At 37.8% G+C, this 20,388-nt stretch overlaps 1 protein-coding gene and 1 long non-coding RNA gene across 5 annotated transcripts in view; one reads left to right on the plus strand and one right to left on the minus strand.

Annotated features, from left to right (window-relative positions):
• The window catches only part of CDON (cell adhesion associated, oncogene regulated), a 116,048-nt gene that overhangs the window by 33,308 nt on the left and 62,352 nt on the right, over positions 1-20,388 (minus strand). For all 4 annotated transcript variants that reach the window (XM_083713443.1, XM_083713442.1, XM_083713445.1 and 1 more), the window contains 2 exons: positions 2,034-2,170; positions 758-1,030 (listed from right to left, as the gene is read on the minus strand). In XM_083713443.1, the coding sequence (XP_083569569.1) occupies positions 758-1,030; positions 2,034-2,109 (349 nt within the window). In that variant the 5' untranslated portion in view covers positions 2,110-2,170. The remainder of the gene's footprint in view (positions 1-757; positions 1,031-2,033; positions 2,171-20,388) is intronic.
• On the plus strand, positions 13,923-17,992 carry LOC310832239. Its single transcript, XR_014558188.1, has 2 exons — positions 13,923-15,335; positions 17,877-17,992. It is a non-coding gene; the product is annotated as an uncharacterized lncRNA (long non-coding RNA).

Consider the following 20,388-nt stretch of genomic DNA (forward strand, 5'->3'; position numbering starts at 1 on the left):
TACCAGTCTGAATTATGAGAAAATTTTCTCTTATGGGTATTTGGGATATGATTCATACACACAGCATCTTTATAAAGGAGATTCTTTAACTCAGACTTACAAGACAATTCAAGCATCTTACTTCTGATCCCCAAAAGCCAAATCACCCTCAAGTTGGAAATACTTTTGAAAACAAGAGGGGGAAAGGTTTTCAAAAGACAAATATAAGCATGGGATGATTTTGTTGAGGCCTTTTAACTTTCATTTAAGATTGTATTTGCAAATCTAATTTTTTTACAGTTGATTATGGTTTATAATGTAAATTATGGCAATTCCCATGGAATTAACAAGCTTTTGTTCCCCTCCCCTTTCAATTCAGGTAAAACTGATCAAACTTGCACCATCTACCTAAAAACTAGGGGGTGTTTGGGTAGGCCTTCAGATAAAGATTTCTTCATTTAGCACAAACTCCCTTTCTAGAACATGTTTATAAATTGCAATATGAGGACTGGAAGAAATTAGTAATTGTTTCTTTCTATATTATGTAGTTAACTTCAAGAGAAAAACACAAAATAGATACTTTGCTTTACTAATGTGCTTCTAACACAGAGGTCACCCCTTTGTCCCAAATAAGGCATGTTTAAAGACACATAAATTCCTCCAAGACGTTAAATTCATGGATGTGGCAAACAAAACAAAAAAAAATGGACAAAATAAAAGGAAACGTTATAAAAAAAATAATGTGCTCAGTTTTACTATAAATAAAAGTATAACTTACAGGCAATAGATACTGTTGCAGGCCTGCTGATAATTGCACCAATGCTGTTATTGACTATGCATTGATATACACCAGAATTTGAAGGGCTAAGGGAGAAGATTGTAAGGTATCCTGGCTGTGAGTCTACTTGCTCCACTTTCTTGTGTAATTTCTCTCCATTGAATAGCCAAGTTACATGAGCTGTAGAGGGCTCAGCAGTACAATGAAGCTTTACAGTTGCACCAGGTTTCTGGATGGTAGAAAGTGGCTCAGAAACAAAGTGAGGAATCAAGTCTAGAAAAGAAAGACACACACACTCAGTGCAAACAATTCCTTTAGCTGTTAGCAGTTTTGAGTATGTATGAAAATGTGGACTAAACATTTGGTATGCTGCAGGTTATATACAGTACTGCAGTTTAGCCCAAAGGCCCCCAAAGCAGTGGAAAACATTAATATGTATTGATGCAAAAGAAATATGCAATAAAGGTACAATATGGAAAACACAACAATCAAAAGAATATAAAATAGTGTCAGGATTTTCAATAGGCAACATCATGGGGGGGGGACCCCATAGAATTTTTTTTTAATGTATCTCCTACAAATACAGACCAGTTTATACTATTTCTAAATTTATATCCAACCTCAATATTTGTGCATTTGTTACTCATAAGCACTACAGATTGGAACAGAAAACTATTTTGAAGTTAAACCTTAGCTCAATATGAGCATTTTTACCACTCTCAAAATCAAGTACAGTGCTAGACAATGCAGAAACCATTTTCATTACAGTGAAGCCATACTATTTAATACACAACGACCTCTGGTCACCATATATGGTATCATCGAGTTTAATTCTAAATCCTTAGACTGATTTTTAAAAAACTCAGCTTTAAATACAGAAAGTAGTATAATATTTTGGCTTGATTATCAGATATTAACAGACACTTCAGGTACTTATATCCAGGAAGGTCTTTCTGATCCAATTTATCCGTCTGTATCATTGATATGAACAGATCCACACATGTGGTTCACTTTTTCTGCTTCTTGTAAGTATACTGTATCTCTCTTTAGAATGCATATTAGTGGGCAGTCTTTGATGGGATGTATCCACGCGGGTGGCGCTGTGGGTTAAACCACAGAGCCTGGAGCTTGCCGATCAGAAGGTTGGCAGTTTGAATGGTTAGGTTGTGCCCAAGTGAGGAGCACATAATATAGGGGCATGGCAACAGAGATCAACCACCAAAATGTCTGGAGGAGAACATTAGGTATATATGACAGTTTAGGAAGGTGAACTTACCTGAAGCTGTAGTTGAGAAGCAAATGCTAACTATTAGAAAAAGTAGTTCTTGTAAAGGTCCAGGATCAGGATGCATAGTGCCAAGTTAGAAAGTGTTGTGGCAAAGAGCTTCAGATTAATGAGAATCACTGAAGAGCCTACAAAAAGAATAGGCATCTTATTATTATTATTACAATTCATTTATTAATACTGTAGCCTTCTGAATAATTTGTCTCAATGTGATTTACACATAAGAAAATTAAAAACTGTTTAAAACACAAAAACAAATACATTTAAAAGAATACTAAAATCCTAACAAGTGAACACTTGTAGTAAAGACCCATTTATCCACCTGGATAAGCCTATCAGAACAAAAATGTCTTTAATGGTTTCTTGAAAGTACAGATAGTGGACACTTGTCATATCTTAACTGGAATGCTATTTGATAGAGCAGGGGCGGCCACACTATTATTTACTCAATCTGTACACTACAGTGGTGCCTCGCAAGACGAAAAGAATCCGTTCCGCGATTCTCTTCGTCTAGCGGTTTTTTCGTCTTGCGAAGCAAGCCCATTGACAGCTTAGCGGATTAGCGCTATTAGCGGTCTAGCGGCTTTTAGCGATCAGCTGTTAAGCGGCTTAGCGGCTTAGGAAAAGGGGGGAGCGGAAAAAACCCGCGGGAACTCGCAAGATCTTTTCGTCTTGCGAAGCAACCCCATAGGGAAATTCGTTTTGCGAAGCGCCTCCAAAACGGAAAACCCTTTCGTCTAGCGGGTTTTCCGTCTTGCGAGGCGTTCGTCTTGCGGGGCTCCACTGTACATCCATAGATCTTTGGGTGTTTCACAACATAAAAAACAAGATTAAATACACAAAATACATTTTTAAAATGAACAAAAATAAAATAAACCAATAACCCCCCTCCCGTCCTTCAGATCGTATAAATCTTTCATCTTTTAATATTTACAAGTGTGTAAATATGATAACTGTTTTACAAAAGGAAATTCTCTCAGATGTCTTTTGTCTAGTTGGCTTTTGTTAGTTTTTAAAATCTAAAAATAAGGTTGGTTATTTCTTCATTCCATAATTGCTACAGTACCATTTCCACATACTTATACTAACAAGGAGGAAGGAGCGACACATGTTGGAGGATACTATTTAGGTATTTATTTTATTACTACTGTTTTTCATCTGTTTTTCAGGTATGAAAATGTTGTGTTCCATTTCCAGCTCCTGAGTTTCTCCTCAGCATCTCTCAGTGCTAGGAAAACTCTAACCTGCCCTTCCAATGCATTTGCTGTTGTAAAGGCAATACACAATAGGTAAAAACAGGAAAAATCAAACCTACTACTACCACAAACCAATATAGCAGCAGCAGCAACGTTGCTAAAAAGGCTGACATAGCAGATAAAAGTAATCTAAAACAAGGGTTTGCCACATTAAATTCATTAATCAGGTATGTCAAATGCCTGCAGAATAGAAGCATTCTGATGGGACAGTAAGATGAGGCCAGAAAGATTGCATGAATAAGATGTAATATGGTACAGCCAAACAGATGGTGTCATGAGAATGATACACTGAAGGTCGTTTGAGGGAAGGCCTACTTCCTTTCTGTCAGTTGGAAAGGAGTGGGGCAAGGGGAAAACCACTCAGACCCGTGCTTCCTAGGAACAACACAAGCAGAAGTGTGGATGAGCCCTATGTTACTTTCCTTACCAAAGAAGGTCATAAGAGATCTCCAGGTTGCTCAAGGGAATTCAGTTTTTAGGAGTGAAGTCTTTGCATGTGTTCAACACACTGCATTTACATTTTCAACTCTGTTTTAAACAGATGTTACATACTTTTCACTAACTGTTTCCAACTGCAATACAGTTCTGGTGTACCTGAAAGTCATTTTAGGATGGACAACATGCCTAAAGGGGTGGGTGGGTGTAAAGGTGTCCTGTAGTGTTTTTGTTTACTCCAGAGGTATTGCTAGCACCAAATCTGTCAATTATTTTCCATGTCTAGTAAGAACAAAAAAGAAGAAGTGTGCATGCACACGAAAGCTCATACCAAGAACTAACTTAGTTGGTCTTTAAGGTGCTACTGGAAGGATTTTTTTTTGTTTTGACTATGGCAGACCAACACGGCTACCTATCTATGTCTAGTAAGGAAAGGGTTTTTTTAAAATGGCATAAAATGAGGTATATAATTGCTGCATTAGAATGTCCAATGTAGAAGTGAACTATACTCAACCAGCAGGGACATTTTATATTACCATTTGCTGGGTAATTTTCTTACTGAAAACAGAAAAACTCACATAATCAATGCAAGGTATTTAGTTCATTTTTATTTGTGATCCTTTAGATTTCAAGCTGTACAGATGGAAATAACTGTGTAGAAGAGTGCATTTGTTTATTTTTCATTTATTCAGTAGTAGAACTACCTGAGCAGCATGTGAGAAGTAAACATTTAGAGAACTTTAAGAGGATGAGAAGCAGTGTTTTCTCTATCTGCCAAATCCTTCTACCATCTATTTATGTAAAGAGTGTAGTTGAAACTACACTCATCATCAACTTTACCCAGTTATTTCACAGGCTTTGCATACAGAAAAATTTCAAAAGTCATCCAGTGGACCATATACAGATCTATGCTACACACGCTCTTTAATGTATTGATTTTCCAGGATTATCTTTATTTTTAAAAATCAGTGTTGTATTAAATGAAACATGGTTTACAAAACATCAGTTGTATTCACATAATAAACCATCCAATGAAATAAACAGTCTGAAGTGGACTTTTGTGTTTTTTGTTGCTACATAGTAAGGCTATATGCTCTTAATCCTCCTTGTCAAAAATGGCTACAAAATGGTTCATATCGGACAATGCATGTGGTGGTAAGCACTGTGCACAAATGAAAGTAAGTACAGGCCCTCCCTTAGTTTTACAAAGGGAGAGACACACATGCAGAAGGGACTAAAAGAAAAAGGTAGAGGAAGAAAAGGGTAGAGGAAAATCAACAGTTTGATACTGCCAGAATGAAGACACCTAGGATCACTGGCCTTCCCTTGTGAATATTCTGGCTGGAATAGAACCTGTGAAACTAACTCAATGGTCCTTAGTGCTCTGGTAAGAGAGGGAAGCCAGTGTCATCTTCTTCATACAACTACAGTCACAGGTCCTTGTAGTTGGTGTAGAGTTATTTCCATTAGGGAGATGGAAAGAAAATATGGCTGATGGCTAGGGCCAGGCTAGTCCTCCCTTTGCCATGATACTCTGGGATGGAGGGGGTACAACCTCCCAGTGGTCCTCACTCTTCTGGCTAGTGAGAGGGCAAAGCATACTTACACTTGCAATTGAAGTCAACCATGTTACATTCTCCAATGCTTTTAATTCTAAAAGAGCAAGGTTACACCCTCACCATAAAGCACTCATATCAATTTAACAGCCATGACTTCCTGCAAAGAATCCTAGGAAATGTAGTTTGTTTTAGGGTGTTGACCTCACAGACCTGCAATTACCAGCACCCTGAGCAAACTTCAGTTCCCAGGATTTTCCATTACCCTTATAACAGTATAAGAGCTTTAAATGTAAGTTGTGGATGTGACCTAAGTTTCTAGCCCATATATTTTGAAGGTAATTTTTAATGTGGTGGGCAATGCCTGATAAATATCCATGATTCCTGAATGCTTGCCATATTAAATTTTCAGTGGAGCATGAATGCTTAACAAAATGTATTATGAAAAGTAGAAGAAGTAGATTCACACAACTTGTACATGTCACAAATTTTACTGTTTGCTATAAAACTGAACATCCAGAACACACCCAGTAGTATTTATAGCAACATGTTTAATAAGAGAAATTAAATTATGTTGCTTTTCAAGAAGTTTACTTTGTTGTTGTTTAGTCATGTCCGACTCTTCGTGACCTCATGAACCAGAGCACGCCAGGCACTCCTGTCTTCCACAAGTTTACTTTATGATTGCTTATTAAAGAATTTATTTACTCCCACTTTCTCTTCATCCAGTAACCACTTAAGTGGCTTTGTGACCAGAATTTCTTTATTATTGGCAGATTAGTTTCCATATAAAACAAAATGTCACGTATGTTAATTTCTCTATCAGAAAACAGTAATTCACAAAAACAAAGGGCTTCTGATTTAAGCATCATCTCAATCAGGGCAGCTAAGCACTCATCATGAACTACATTTTGGCACGGTATTTATTTACAAAAGCAGTTCTATTTTTGAGGGCAGCAAAATATTCTGCCTTTCTACCATTTGGTCTATGAGGCAGCTTACAAACAAAGCAATATCAAACATCAGTAGAATTCTAACCATTTCCTAAGTAACAGCTGTGTTAGTCTTTTGTGGTTCTGGCATAAGTATTTGTTGTCTTTAGTCCACCTCATCAAACATATGAAGTGTTACTCCAAGTTACAGGTAGATACACACATATTTACACGCATATACCCCATTGAGAGGGACTGTAAAAACTAAGGTCAAAGGAAAATGAAATGCAGAAAAAAATAGACAGTGATCATTACATACTTGACAGTGGTAATTCACAAAGTGTACTTGATGACAGAAATTCTGGCACTGGAAAGCTAATCTGCCTCTGAAGTCCCTTTGCTTTAGGATGGGCACTCTGAGGTCATTTACAGAAATATCCCCCCCATGGCTTTTGAATACTGTTATTTCTGCTGTCAGATTTGTCTTCACTTATTCTTTTGCACAGAGATGGGCTTTTCCTCTGTAGAATGCAGAAGGGCACTGAGGGTAGATTTTTCAGTTTGTTTATTAAAAGATTTCTATTCCACTTTTCATTTACAGAAAGAAATACCAAAGCAGCTCACAATAATAAAATGCAACAAATCCAATAAAAATAATCAGTACAATCATACCAATGACCAGTATTAGTAATATTAAGGGTCAGGGAAAAGATGAAAAGATATGTCTTTAAATCAGTGGCAGAAACACCCCAAGGTTGGTATTTCCCTGATTTCAGTGGGAAGAGCATTTCATGTGGTAGGTGCCACAAAGGAGAAGGATTTCCTTGCACAACCAGCAATTGGATCTCTGTGGTTCATGGTAAAATCAGGAGGGTTCCATCTGCAAACTGCAGTGAGTGACTATACTGCAGTAACTGCAAGTCTGTACAGGAGAATGGAGTCCCTCATATATCATAATGAGAGATAAGCAGGTGAATCCTAACAAGTTCAATATTTTGTTTTTTAAAAGTCAAAATATGTAGATAGTCTGACCAATCAATATTAATTGCCATTAAGCTTAAAAGTCAAAATATGTAGATAGTCTGACCAATCAATATTAATTGCCATTAAGCTTAATAAGCAGCAAAGTCTTCACACTGTACTGAAAAGACCACAACCCTGACACCACACATACACATCCCTGGGAAGAGCTCCCTACCTGAGTTGCCTCTACTAAAAAGACACCCTCCCTGATCACAAGTGCCAACTTGAATAAAATATTGAGGGGGGCCAGGTAAGCCCCACCCTGCATAATTGATCACATGACATGGCACATGCACACCATTTGAATGGCAATTCCAATCAACCTTCAGGGGCCCGCCTCCCTCAAATATTTTATAGGGGCGGGGGGCTAAAGGGACCTCAGCCCGTAGGTCATGGTCCCTATGTCCCTGATAGTTACTCGTCTCACTTCATTTCAGAGAAATATTGACTATGAGCAACTTGACTGGATTTAATCAGTGCATTATTGACCCTAGGCAACTGCCCAGTAAAGCTGAAGAATCATATCATTAAGATGGAAGACATAAACGGAAATGTGTACCATAGGCTTATTGGGGCTGATCTCACTCTGATGATTCTTGTACTGTAAATATTATCACCCTGGAGACAGTGTGGATCCTGGAAGGACCCTACAACAAGTAAGCTGCTAAGAACAGTTCCACAGGTTCACCTTCTTGAACCTCCCATCAACATCCATACTCAATGGTATCAAATTCAACTGAAAGATTGGAGGGGGGGTAATCAACATTCATGGTATCCAGATCTCTACAACAGCATAGGTCATCTACCAGGGTAACCACAGTACCGAAACTCAGCCTGAAGCTGAAAGGAAAGGCCAACAACTTTGTTAAGTGACAGGTGTCCTTTCATTTGTCATCACTGATCTCTCTATTGGTCATTTCAAGAGGTCAAGATTTAATGAGTCTACAGATTGAAGTCTGCTCATCTGTACAAGCTGTAAATCTTCAAGAAAGAGGCAGCATGAGATGTTACACTTATTTCAGTCACAGAATATTATTTTGGACATTAATCACAATTTCTAATATTACAAAACCTGGATCATTACCGTACTTATTCCTTATTTATTATGTTAACTGTCCATAGTGAACAAAATTCTGAACTGCAGAATCGAATCATCACTATTTATATTTAGCTTTCGTTCAGAATTTCAAATGAGTGAACAATATTTTTAGAGATATTTGCAGGAAATTCTGCAGTTAACATTACAATCCTAGCAAATATTTTCAGATCATTTTGTGCACATGATTAATACATTGTTTTGTACCATCTATATATCTAGCACCAAGTTTTCAAAACAATTCAAAAATTAGTAAGATCATGATTCCATTCCTAGAAGCCAGACAATATTGCTTTTGTTACCTAAGCTCTAAAATGAGCTTTTGATAAAGTGGCTAATTTGCTTTAGATGAATTACAACAAAGCTTCTTTGCCCTTTGAGGATATTAACTGAATGAATAATAATCCACCTATATGGCGCTCAACAGTGTTCAACACACTTCAGGTACATTTTTTCTTGTCATAATACTTTAAAAATCCATGAATGTATGTCAGTACTATCTACATATTACGGAAGTGAGGGATGGAGAACTGAAAGAGGCAGCAAATGACACAACCAGTGCAAGTCAATGCCTTTGAAAAATGGAGGATTTTAAAATTTTGTGCGACAGAGAAATTTCAACTTATGAAAGTTGCTTATTTCATTCTGTTGCAATTTCAGAGTTTTGTATGATCTTAATCTGTACATAACATTGTGTGAAGAAACATTATGTCACACTGCCCCCCTTGCATCAATGAAAACCCATTTAGATTCCACAACATCTTGTCAGGAACAGCACACGTTTTTAAGTGAAAATTGATTATTAAGTTTCACACTGAGCCACCTTAAAAGCAAAAGTAGAGACGTCTACATTATTTAGAGAAAGGTATTTCCTTAGTCAGTGGCATTTCCTTAGTCACTGGCTCCTCCGTGATTCTCAAAGCCTTTGATCACAGTTTTCATGCTGTTTCGTCAGACCTCAGGAATACTAGTGTAACAGCTGGCATATGCAATTCACTAGGCCTTATTTGTTTACAAGGAGTGGTTAAACATCAGCTAGTAGCAACTGACTTGCTGCCCATCAATTTTAACTGCTAACCACCGGGGTTCATTTCTTCACTCTTTTGAGAACTGTAAAATCTCTCAATGCACATTCATGTACAATTGACACTAATACATTCTCTCACACAGGGATGTGGGTTTGGGATTTTTAAAAAGTTGCTGGGCATTAAACGTTGAAAGGGAGACTGGAAAATCAGGGAAATGTAAATTTAAGCAGATTTTAGATGTTTAATAGACACTACCAACTACCAAATTATACCTAGGAAATATAGCACCTTTGGGGTTTGTTACCCTACGCCCCCACCTTTTCACAGGCTCAATCAAGTCGGCCAAGCATGTAAACTGATCCTGTCGCCAGCAAAAGCATTTCCTTTCACTGTGGTCAGCCAAAAACAGAGAAGAAAATGGAAATGACTTGAAGTTATGGCACCAAAAAGACCAGACAAGCAAGGAAATAATCAACTCCACATGAGTCACTTCTAGCCCATCACAATGAAAAAGGCCTATGACTAACCCCAGGAAAGGTCATCGAGACCATGGGGGTCACATGAAGAAAAAGGCAATAGTGAGAGGCTGCCAGCTGCAATAAGAATCAGTGTGTTCCTAATTACATTCAGAAAAGAAGGGATTCAGCTCAAATAATGTTTTGATTTAGTCACAACCTAATGTAAAAGGCAGGAACTACAACTTATATTTTTGTGTATTACTAGATTAAAAGAAGTCAGGCCTCCAACATGCCTGCGGACGAGAAACTTGCAAAAGTGATTTGAAAAGTCAGATCTAGAAGTACTTTGGGAAGAGAGAAGTTAGTCTGTTGGTTTCCAAGGTTTAGTCCTTCAACTAAATTTGCATTTTCAATATTTGTACTAGCCTTTCACAAATCTATGATACTGAATGGAACAAATAATTTACCAGAAGTTTTTCAAACCAAGAATGAAGGCAGGATATGTGTGCACAAACCTAAATTTTCTAAATTTAGGACAAAAATACAATGTGTGTAACAAGCTAATTTGAATTAAACTTTAGAATCATATTATTATTTCAAAAGTTTAACATTTTTAACCATTTCAGGAGAATTTTTTGTTATTCATTATTTTTGATACAGATATGTTACAAGCCAGGCTTTAATTTATCAGAAATTTGGAGATGGCATCGCTTATTTATTCCAGAATCCTAGGTGTGTAACCTGATATCTGAAGCACCTGGGAGGGACTTATTTAGCCTGCAGTCTCCATCTTGTAACTGAGTCTACAAGCTGACCTCTTGGTCTCATCTCTGTGTAAACATCTTATTTGTATGCTGAGTTCAGGGGAATTCAAAAGTATGCTACACTTTTGTGACATTTTGGATTGTCCCAATGAAGATATTACGAAACTAGTGGAGAAATTGCCATATTTTACTTGTGTATCAGCCTGCCTAACTTTGCCTTCTTTCTTATTATTGTATGTCATCTTTAGTAAGCAAATAGAATGGCAATTAAGAATTTTTTTTTTAAATTGTTCTAAAATTGCTAGACCAAACAGAAGACAGTCCTCAAGCCTGCTGTCTTTTTCCACAACTGCCATCTTTCATCTATTACTGTTAGGGTAGCTCTTCCAACACCTTGCTTGGGGCAAATTAAGAGCTGTATGTTTGTTTTAGTATTTTAAAAATGCAAATAACATTGGAATGCCTTGGAAGAAAGCTAGTACTGCGTATCAGTGTAACAGTGTTAGAAACTGAGATATGAAAGCTAGGAGCTAAATGGCACCTTAAATCTAGGTTATGAGCGCAACAACCCCCCTAATGTTCTTAAGAGGGTCTCTTCTCCAGTCTTCAGAGAGTAGCTGGAAGTGGGGAGGCAAAAAAAGGTCCTCCTTTCCTTCCACTATGAAGTTTTAATCTGAAATCTTTGGCGCAGTACTGCGCCCAGAGCTCAGAAACTGCTTGCGCAAATGAAATTCCCTGTTGCAAAATGTGCCTAGAACAATGGGCATTTCAAACTCTGCAGTGAAATCAATAAATAAGAAAGTATAAAAAGTGGTAGTTTCAATGCAGGCTGCAGTCATAAGCTTTTATGAAAACCCAGTTAATTAATAAATTTATTATAGGTATGTTTAGTAACAGCGACAAATTAACTAATTGGTTTATTATCCCTCTCTCATCTTCCTAAAATAAATTAATATAGGATGGTTTAAATCTGAACAGACAAGTATATGCATGTCCACTCAGAAGTAAGTCTCACTAAGTTCAATGGGCTGACAGCAACTGGGTTGTCTGTTGTCTGGCTATGCACATCTTACTCCCTTCTGGATTTGGGTCATTTTACATTCCAAGAGCAGAAAGGGTGGAGTTAGGTACAGCAACTAAATCTGAGGTGTGTGATATCCCTTATATTATTCATGATAAATATGGACACTTGACACAGAAAAGGCAACCAGATGAATACAAATCTCCACGGGCCACAAGGGGGAAGGGGATTAAATGAATGCCTTTTCAAAATGATATGGAAAGGCAGGAATGTGGAAAATTTCCTCATCAAAATCCAATACCATCTGCTGTAGGTCACTGTAACACTCGGAACGCAAACATTAAGAACATATGTTTAAGCAAGCTTTATGCTACTGTGCGCACAAGTACTACCTGAGAGATAAGTGAGACAGAAAGAAAGTGACTTGCTAAAGTCATGCAGAGAGATCCCAGAGTTATGCAGGCATTTGAACCTGCTCACCTTGGGCAGCTAGATGGCTTGTGTGCAACACAAATATGAAATGCTTTAATTGTAAACATTTGTATACCGCTATTCTTTAAAAAAAAGTATCACACTGGTTTACAACAGTTATACATAAAAATGCACAAAATTACAGTAAAAAACAACAACAGTGAACAATTACAGAAATATGTATGTGTAACTGCCAGCATAAGCCTCATGGAATAGAAAAAAAAATCAGCAAGCATTTAAAACAGGGGTCAGCAACCTTTTTCAGCCGTGTGGGCCGGTCCACTGTCCCTCAGACCTTGTGGGGCGCCAGACAACATTTTTTGGGGGGATGAACGAATTCCTATGCCCCACAAATAACCCAGAGATGCATTTTAAATAACATTTAAACAAATTACATTCTACTCATGTAAAAACACGCTGATTCCTGGACCGTCCACAGGCCGGATTGAGAAGGCAATTGGGCCACATCCGGTCTTAGGTTGCCTACCCCTGATTTAAAAGCTGAAAAAGAAGGTACCTCTACTGGTAGTGTATTCCACAAGTATTCCAGGGACACAAAAGGCTTCTTGTTACTATCAAATGAGCCTCGTCCACTTAGGAAACAACTAATGATGCCACTGCAGATTATCTCAGGGTTCAGTCTGGAATGTAAGGGTACAGGTGGTCCCTAAGATAAATTAATACAAGGACCAAGAACCTGACTTAGTAGCAGATTGGCAGCAATGCTAATGTTTTAATTATGTTGTCACATGCTGTCAGCCATATCCCCAGCTGGAGCTTCCACACAAGACCCAAGGGCAGCCCCACATAGAGCACATTGTAGTATCTAGCCTAGAAATTACAAATGCATGGACTATAGTGGTTATGCTATCCCTGTTCAGGAACAAATATGCCTATTTTCATTTGTTAAACGTGAGATATCTATATAACCCAGCAACAACGTTATGCCTTCATTTATGCTCTGAATTAAAGTTGATGAGCAACAAACTCGCTTCCAAGTTTATTTCGCTGTTCTAAAACAAGGAAGGAATCAAGCAGTCAACACTCCATTTATACATATTACAAATATGATATTGTCCACCCTGCCCCAAATTTGGAAATCACTGTGCATGTAGTAATCATACGTATCAAGGTGTACTGCTCTGATTATGTGACTCCCAACCCCAAGACACTTGTTGGTCCCACTCTTTATTGGCATTTCAACATCTTGTAAAAAAAAAAAACTGCTATTTTTTTTCATGCCTTTGCTATTGTGATTATCTGTCCCTCCTACTAGTGCTCTGATGGTGACCATATGTTGCTTTAAAGCTTACTTTGTTGCTGTAACTTCATTCCTAACCTTGTTTGATTTTAATAGTATATTAATATTTACCACTTTGAGAACCTTCAGTTCTCAAAGTGGTAAATATAAATTTAAATTAAAAACAGAGTCAGGCACTAAAGATAAACCAAACTCTAGAGATAAAGGGTGTACCAAGCACTTTTTACAACCTTGAATCACAGATGTGCACTAGTAAATTTTTTTTCTAGATTCTACAAGTCACAACACTTTCCTGGAAAAAGGTTTAATTTAAAGCAACAGGTAAAGTGTTCCACTGATTCACTATGACTAGACTAGGGTGTTTTGTTTTTCGAGTCAAGTTTCAGCATGAGCTAGTAGGAACAAAAATATGCCAACTTGCCACAAAGCACCATTTCATGTTTCATCAAACACCACAACCATTTGAAGGAACTCTTGAACTTTTCCAGGGAGTTTATTTCACAGAAACTTAGAATCATAGAACTCTAGAGTTGGAAGGGACCATGTGGGACACCTAGTCCAACCCCCTGCAATGCAGGAATCTTTTACCCAACGCAAGTCTCAAAGCTACAATCCTGAGACAAATTCTCTGTGGTCAAGTTACTGTGAAACAAAATACAATGGTGGCTTATTTCTGCAAGTATTAAATTCACATAAATCCATCTACTACTGAAATTGAAAGTCACTATGAAAATCTTGTGTCTTGCAACATGAACCAGGCTTATTATAGCTCAAGAGCAGAAGGCTACAAACAACTGCTACAACACTAAATACAGGAGGACAGAACCAAATGCAAAAGAGCAGAGAAAGAGGGAAACCTCAAAATAGTACAGGGTAAAGGAGAGAACTCAAGTAAAACAGTAAACTGTCCAATGAGTATCAATATAAAACCTCCTCAGAGGCATTATAATTCATCTTAAACTAAATTTACACCCCCAAGGAACGTTTCAATAAAATAATGTAGTAAATTGTCCATTGACTCTTTTATTAGAGTTCACTACATTTTTCCAGTCCCATTTTGAGACTTTCTTTCTTTATGCCATACAGAATGGTAACAGAAAACTTTGAAGAGTTTTTTGCAACCCTTAACAAAATATTGATTTAACTTAGAAATTATAGCCATTGATTATGACCACCGACCAATGAATACATATTTTAATGTATTTCCTTGCTCCTGACTTTTCAACATTTCTATTACAGTTTAATTCTTGGAAACTATAAAGGCTAAGAAAAGTTGGGCAACTCATCATTGTAAGACTCTGTGGGTAACATAGCTAAAAAAACTGTACACATTTTGCTGACATGTTGCCAACATGATTACACAGCTGTGTAAGAAATTCTAATCATGGTGTGATGCCTAGAGAGAAATACTTTTCTCCTCTGAAAAACCAAAAAGCTGTACATGTTTCGAAGCTACATAGCGGCCACCACCCATTTATCTGAGCCACACTTCAAATGGTAAGCCTTTTACATTTTGCCTTGAGGTCTATAAATTTTCATTCTTGAACTCAACTCATAGGTCAACTAAATTACACATCTGCAAGCTATAGAAGGAATAGGGTAGGGCAGGATTTCAACTGTTTTAATTATTCAATTGTTATAACGAGACACACAAAAAAGCAGCTTTGTTCTAAAACTTGGCATGCATATGGCCCTGACTATGTAATGCACACTAAACCATGTCGAACACATCTGGTTCTTAGGTATAGCCAATGACAGTCTAATGGAACTTGCACATGGAATACAGATGCGGCCTAGAGATATAATAGAGCCATCTACCCTCTGACCTAGAAGCATGATTCTCTGTATATTATTCCACATTCCAAAACATTCTGACTAAAGTATGTCACAAGAATGGAGTAGAACACACAAGGTATGCCATGCCAGAAGTGCATAAACTACCCAGTAAGAGTCCACACATCTCAATAAAGCAAATCAAGCACGGCAGCACAGGTAACTTGCAACTTGTGTGCATTTAACTTGCACACATCCAGCTTTATGTGCTTGGCTAAAAATAAATGAGTGGACGGAAATGGAAAGGCTTTGGCAATCTTACACACCCACTCAACCCAATGTGTTTTGACTATATGCGATTTTGGCTTTATGCGCTGTCCCTGGAGCGTAACCCCTGCGTAAGTGGAGAGTTGCCTGTATAGAAGAAGAAACCCAAGAAGACTGTTGGTGCATTTTCAGTAAGGAAATTCTTTTAGCTTTACAGTGTCATACTCTATTCACTAGTGTAAGCAATCAGTAGTTAGATACTTTGCATTCAAAAAGAAAGAAAGCTACTAACGTGTACAACAAGAACTAGGTTTGAATCCAAATACGATCTCTCAAGTAGTCTCAAATTCAATCGCATGGAGAGAAAATAAGATGAGCCAACGTAGAGGCCTGAAGACCTATTAATTAGGTTTGAAAGAGTAGAAAAAGAGTAGATATGATGAAGGAAGACCTAGAGAACAAGTGTAGAGACCTGACATTTCATTCCATCACAATGCTCAGATGCTTCAACACTGTTCTTTTGGGAAATTCCATAACTTAAATGACAGGAAGATACACACACATAAGAATGTAAAGAGAGACTGCTGGATCAGGCCAGTGGCCCATCTACTTCAGCAGCCTGTTCTCACACTGACCAACCAGATGTGTATGGAAAACCCACAAGCAGGATCTGAGCACAACATCACTTTCCCCTCCTGTGGTTTCCAACTTTGGAGGCAGAACATATCCATCAGGGTTATTATTATTTATTATTATTGCTTACATTTATATACCACCTTTATCTTCCAAGGATCTCAAGGTGGTGTACATGGTTCTCTCCCCCCCCCCCCATATCATCCTCACAACAATCCTGTGAGGTAGGTTAGGCTAAGGTAGATCATCCAGTGAGTTTCATGTCTGAGTAGGGATTCAAACCCTGCTCTCCCAGGTCCTGATGCAACACTCTAACCATTACACCACTGTTTAGCATCCATTTTGGCTAAAGAATGATTATGTTCTGCTATTAAGTATCCACCAGTCATTAAGCACTTGTGCAAAGGTATCTGAACTCTACTCTAAAATAACTAATAACTTAATTTTCAACTGTACTTCACTGACATTGTCAAGAAACTATGGCAACTCTATAAAATACAGGCCAAAAGTAAGCCAGCTTATCAAGTCTTATTTTCTGTTGCAACTTGTACTATAGATACTATTTGTGATCCATAAAAGGAACATATATCTATTAAATCCACACCTGCAGCTACAATTTATAGCCACCCAGTCATCTACTACTGTCTTACATCATAGGTAATTAGAATTCACTGAATTCATGGCCACAGGGAAAATACAAGTCCCATGAATGGGAACACAAAGCAAACATGAGTTCCACAGAATTTCAACCAGCATATGGTAGAGACGAATTAAATCTGACTCAATACAGAGTAAGAAAGGAGCAACTGTTAAGTTTTGACTTCATGTTATTTATTCTATACTTCACTGACATTTTCACCAAACTCAGTCTTGCTTGCATTTTGTTGGAATATATACTAGATTCAAATGAAGTGGTGGGCCACACTTTTTAACCTCCTGTAATTCTTTCAGGTTTTGGGAAACCAAAACCCAATGCAAATTTCCAGGTAATTCAGCAGAAGATTCCATGAGGAAATCAAGCTTTAATGTTCCAAAATGTATCTCAACAGCTTCATCAGATCATAGAACAGCAGATTTACAACAGTATCATTTCAGTATTCCTTCAACAATGCAGCAGTCTTATTAGAAAGATTTCTTGGATTGAAGGCTACAGCTATTCTACAATTTACATGGTATCAACATTGTTTGTACAGCCCCTGATTTATGTGATATAATGCCAGAAATAAATCCACTTACTGGTAGGCAAGTCTTGCACCAGCAGTCAAATGCTTTATAACTTCTGTGATTCTAAATGGGGATTTGAAGAATTAAATTAAGGATTTGTGATTATTTGCTTTTTAATAATTTCTAATATTGTAGCCTCAGGTATTCAAGCAACAACTTGATTGTTATATTTAGAACATTTTATTTAGATTGTTTTATTTAGAACATAGGCAAAAAACAAAGTCTTGCGGCATCTTTAAAATTAATTTATTATGGCACATGCTTTCAAGGACTAAAGTCCACTTTATCAGATGTATGGAATATGATGCTGAATGAGTAACTACAATATAGTACACATGACTATAGAGAAAGAGACAAAACATTAGCTGTCAGATGAGCAGAAAATGAAATGTAAGAAATGCAGATGGTGAAAAATGTATTAACACTTAACTGTATGTAAAAGAATTCCAATGAGCAACATTGCTTTGTGAACAGTAACATACACATCCTGGCATTGCAATCAACACCTCTCTTTGTTCAAGAACGGTCAACTTAAGGTCAGTAACAGAGTATTCTCTGGTGGTGAAATGTTCTCCAATGGGATATGGTCCTTTTTGTTGTAATATTTGTGTTTTCTCTCTCTTTCTTTGCATAAAGGCTACTGACCTGTTTGCCCTTTGCTGTATAGAATGCAGAAGGCCGTTACTGGCAGATGATGCTGTATGTCATATTGGAAGACAAGCAGGTGAATAAACCCTTGATATTGTGGTTAACATTATTAGGTCCTTTAATATCTATTTTATTGCATCTGTATCTGGGCTTGTTGCAGTGTCTGATCCTTGCGTTTGTGCCTCTGTTATGTGGGCTGCTGGCAATGGTGAGCAGCTGATTCAGGTTAGGGGGACTGCCGGTGAATCAAGACATGCCTACTGCCAAACTGCAAAATATAGTTGTAATGGATGATGGGTTGGAATAGTCTTAGCTGGGAGGTATAAGGGGCAAAAAAGTGGTGTTCTGACACCTTCTCCATATCTGTCCAGTACAGGACAGGGTTTCATAGAATGCTGGAAGAAAGAAGATCCATAGGCAGGAAGAGGCTGCTCACCTCACCTCCTCTAACATGCCCTCACAGGGAGCACGATCAGGAGGCTGACACTGGATTCCAAGACTTATTTTTCTAATAGTTCAATTTAGGACCCTAGAGGGCCACACCCAATGCATTGGCTGGTACAGAATACACAAATGTGCCCAGTTACTAAATAGTAGACTGAGAGAAAATTTCTCCTCACTTTTCCTGATACATAGTCTCCATCATCCATGTTTATCTCCCATATCTGTCTGCCCAACTTATTCCATCACCCTCCCTTACTGATATGTCAGCTGACTGCATCATGCTTTCTCTTGTGCCAACATCATGCTTCCTGCATATATGCTGTGAGGGGTGAGGAGAGTATGTTCACTGCCTATACTGCCAACAAAGGGCTCAGGTAGGAAGACAGGGATGACGATCACCACTTCTCTTCCCTCACACTCAACAAACTTGCAGAATCAGAACCCACAACCTGCTGCTTCCTCACGTCTAAGATCACATACATTTCCTGCCTGGTTATGACTGCCTTAGAAATGCCCAGATCTCAATGGACTTGTCATAAAATCACAACCCCACTGTTGAAGCAGTGAGGTACGTAAACCCTCAGTGCACTGTGCATCTCTGCCTCACATGCATCCTCAATGCCCAGCAGATTAGCTAGACTCCACCCCTGAATTTTCAGAACAGTTGTCTTCCACACACTCTCTGTACAGCTTACTTACACCAATCCCCTGCTTTGCCACTTGCCACCTACTTTTCTGTGGATACAAACATACAAGCATCCCTGCTGGATCAGACCAAAGGTCCATCTAATCCAGCATGCTGTTCTCTCAGTGGCCACTAATTTCTAAAACCTTAATGTCAGCCGTCCCCAACCTGTTGCCCGCCAGATGTTGTTGGACTTAATTCCCATCAGCCTCAGCCAGCTGGAGTTGTCTAAAACATATGGAGAGCACTAGGTTGGGGAAGATTCATCAAGACTGCTGTAGACAGTAGACTCATGTAAAACCCTACAGGTAGCAAGAAAAACCATTTTCAGTAGAGACAGAGAAAGTTACCTGCTATTTACTGATACGTTTTGCTGAAGTTCTTGAGCATAATAAACCATCAAAAACTGGCATCATAAAGCAAATGCTACATCAGTTACCACACAAAATATAGATTGGAATACTCATGACACATTTCTAAGGCAGACATCAGTACTATATAAAATGCCCCAGGCTACTTTAAGATAGTTTACTTTACGTTAAAAGAACAGACTTGGCTGCAATGCTAAGATAGCATTACATTTTAAAAACTGTGCCCTTTCTTCAAGTCACTATCCGAACTTGTTTCTGTGGTTTTCAATGCATAGTTTTATTGTGCCAATAGCTTGACATGGACTGACTGCCCATCTAGTTTTTAAAAGCTTTAATCTTCTAATGTACAGAATACAGTGCATATATTTTTTGTACTTTGATAAGAAATGCATGTGTGTGCAAATCGTGCTTTGGTGAACCCATTCTAAAAGAGAAAGCTGAAATCAATAATCTTGAATTTACATTCTAACAGATAGTAGTGCTTGCATGACTCCCAAATTACTGTTTTCTTTGTTTCCCTAAAGTTATAGCTGTTGTACTATCAAACATGAAAAGTGTCTACTACTCTAAAGTTTTCTGAACAGGTACTGTATTCCCAAATAGTGCTGCCTTTGCAGCTGACCAGCAGAGGGAGTACGTCACAGCCAATGTTCTGCATAGCTGAAAAGAATTTTGTAAACATCACAAACTAGATAATTTTACTAAACAGAAATAGAGAAGATCAATGTTTGCAGATCATGAACAGAGAATGCCAACTTCTCAGAATAAAAATTGTGTTGGAAATAAAATCTTACTTTCAAATGTTAGGACTACACGATTCAGTTGTAATCCTAAAATATTAGCTCTTATGTCAATCAATATAATACCATTTTATCATTTTCCCACTGTTTTGTGCTTTTACCAGGCTGACATTTAAGCTATTTATTATACTTGTTAGCCCACATAATACCTAATTATGCTTAAATGAAACTTACAAACAAATAATATTTCAATCTTACTT

The sequence above is a fragment of the Podarcis gaigeae genome (genome assembly GCF_964106915.1).
Source record: "Podarcis gaigeae genome assembly, chromosome: 15".
In the NCBI taxonomy this organism is placed as follows: Eukaryota; Metazoa; Chordata; class Lepidosauria; order Squamata; family Lacertidae; genus Podarcis; species Podarcis gaigeae.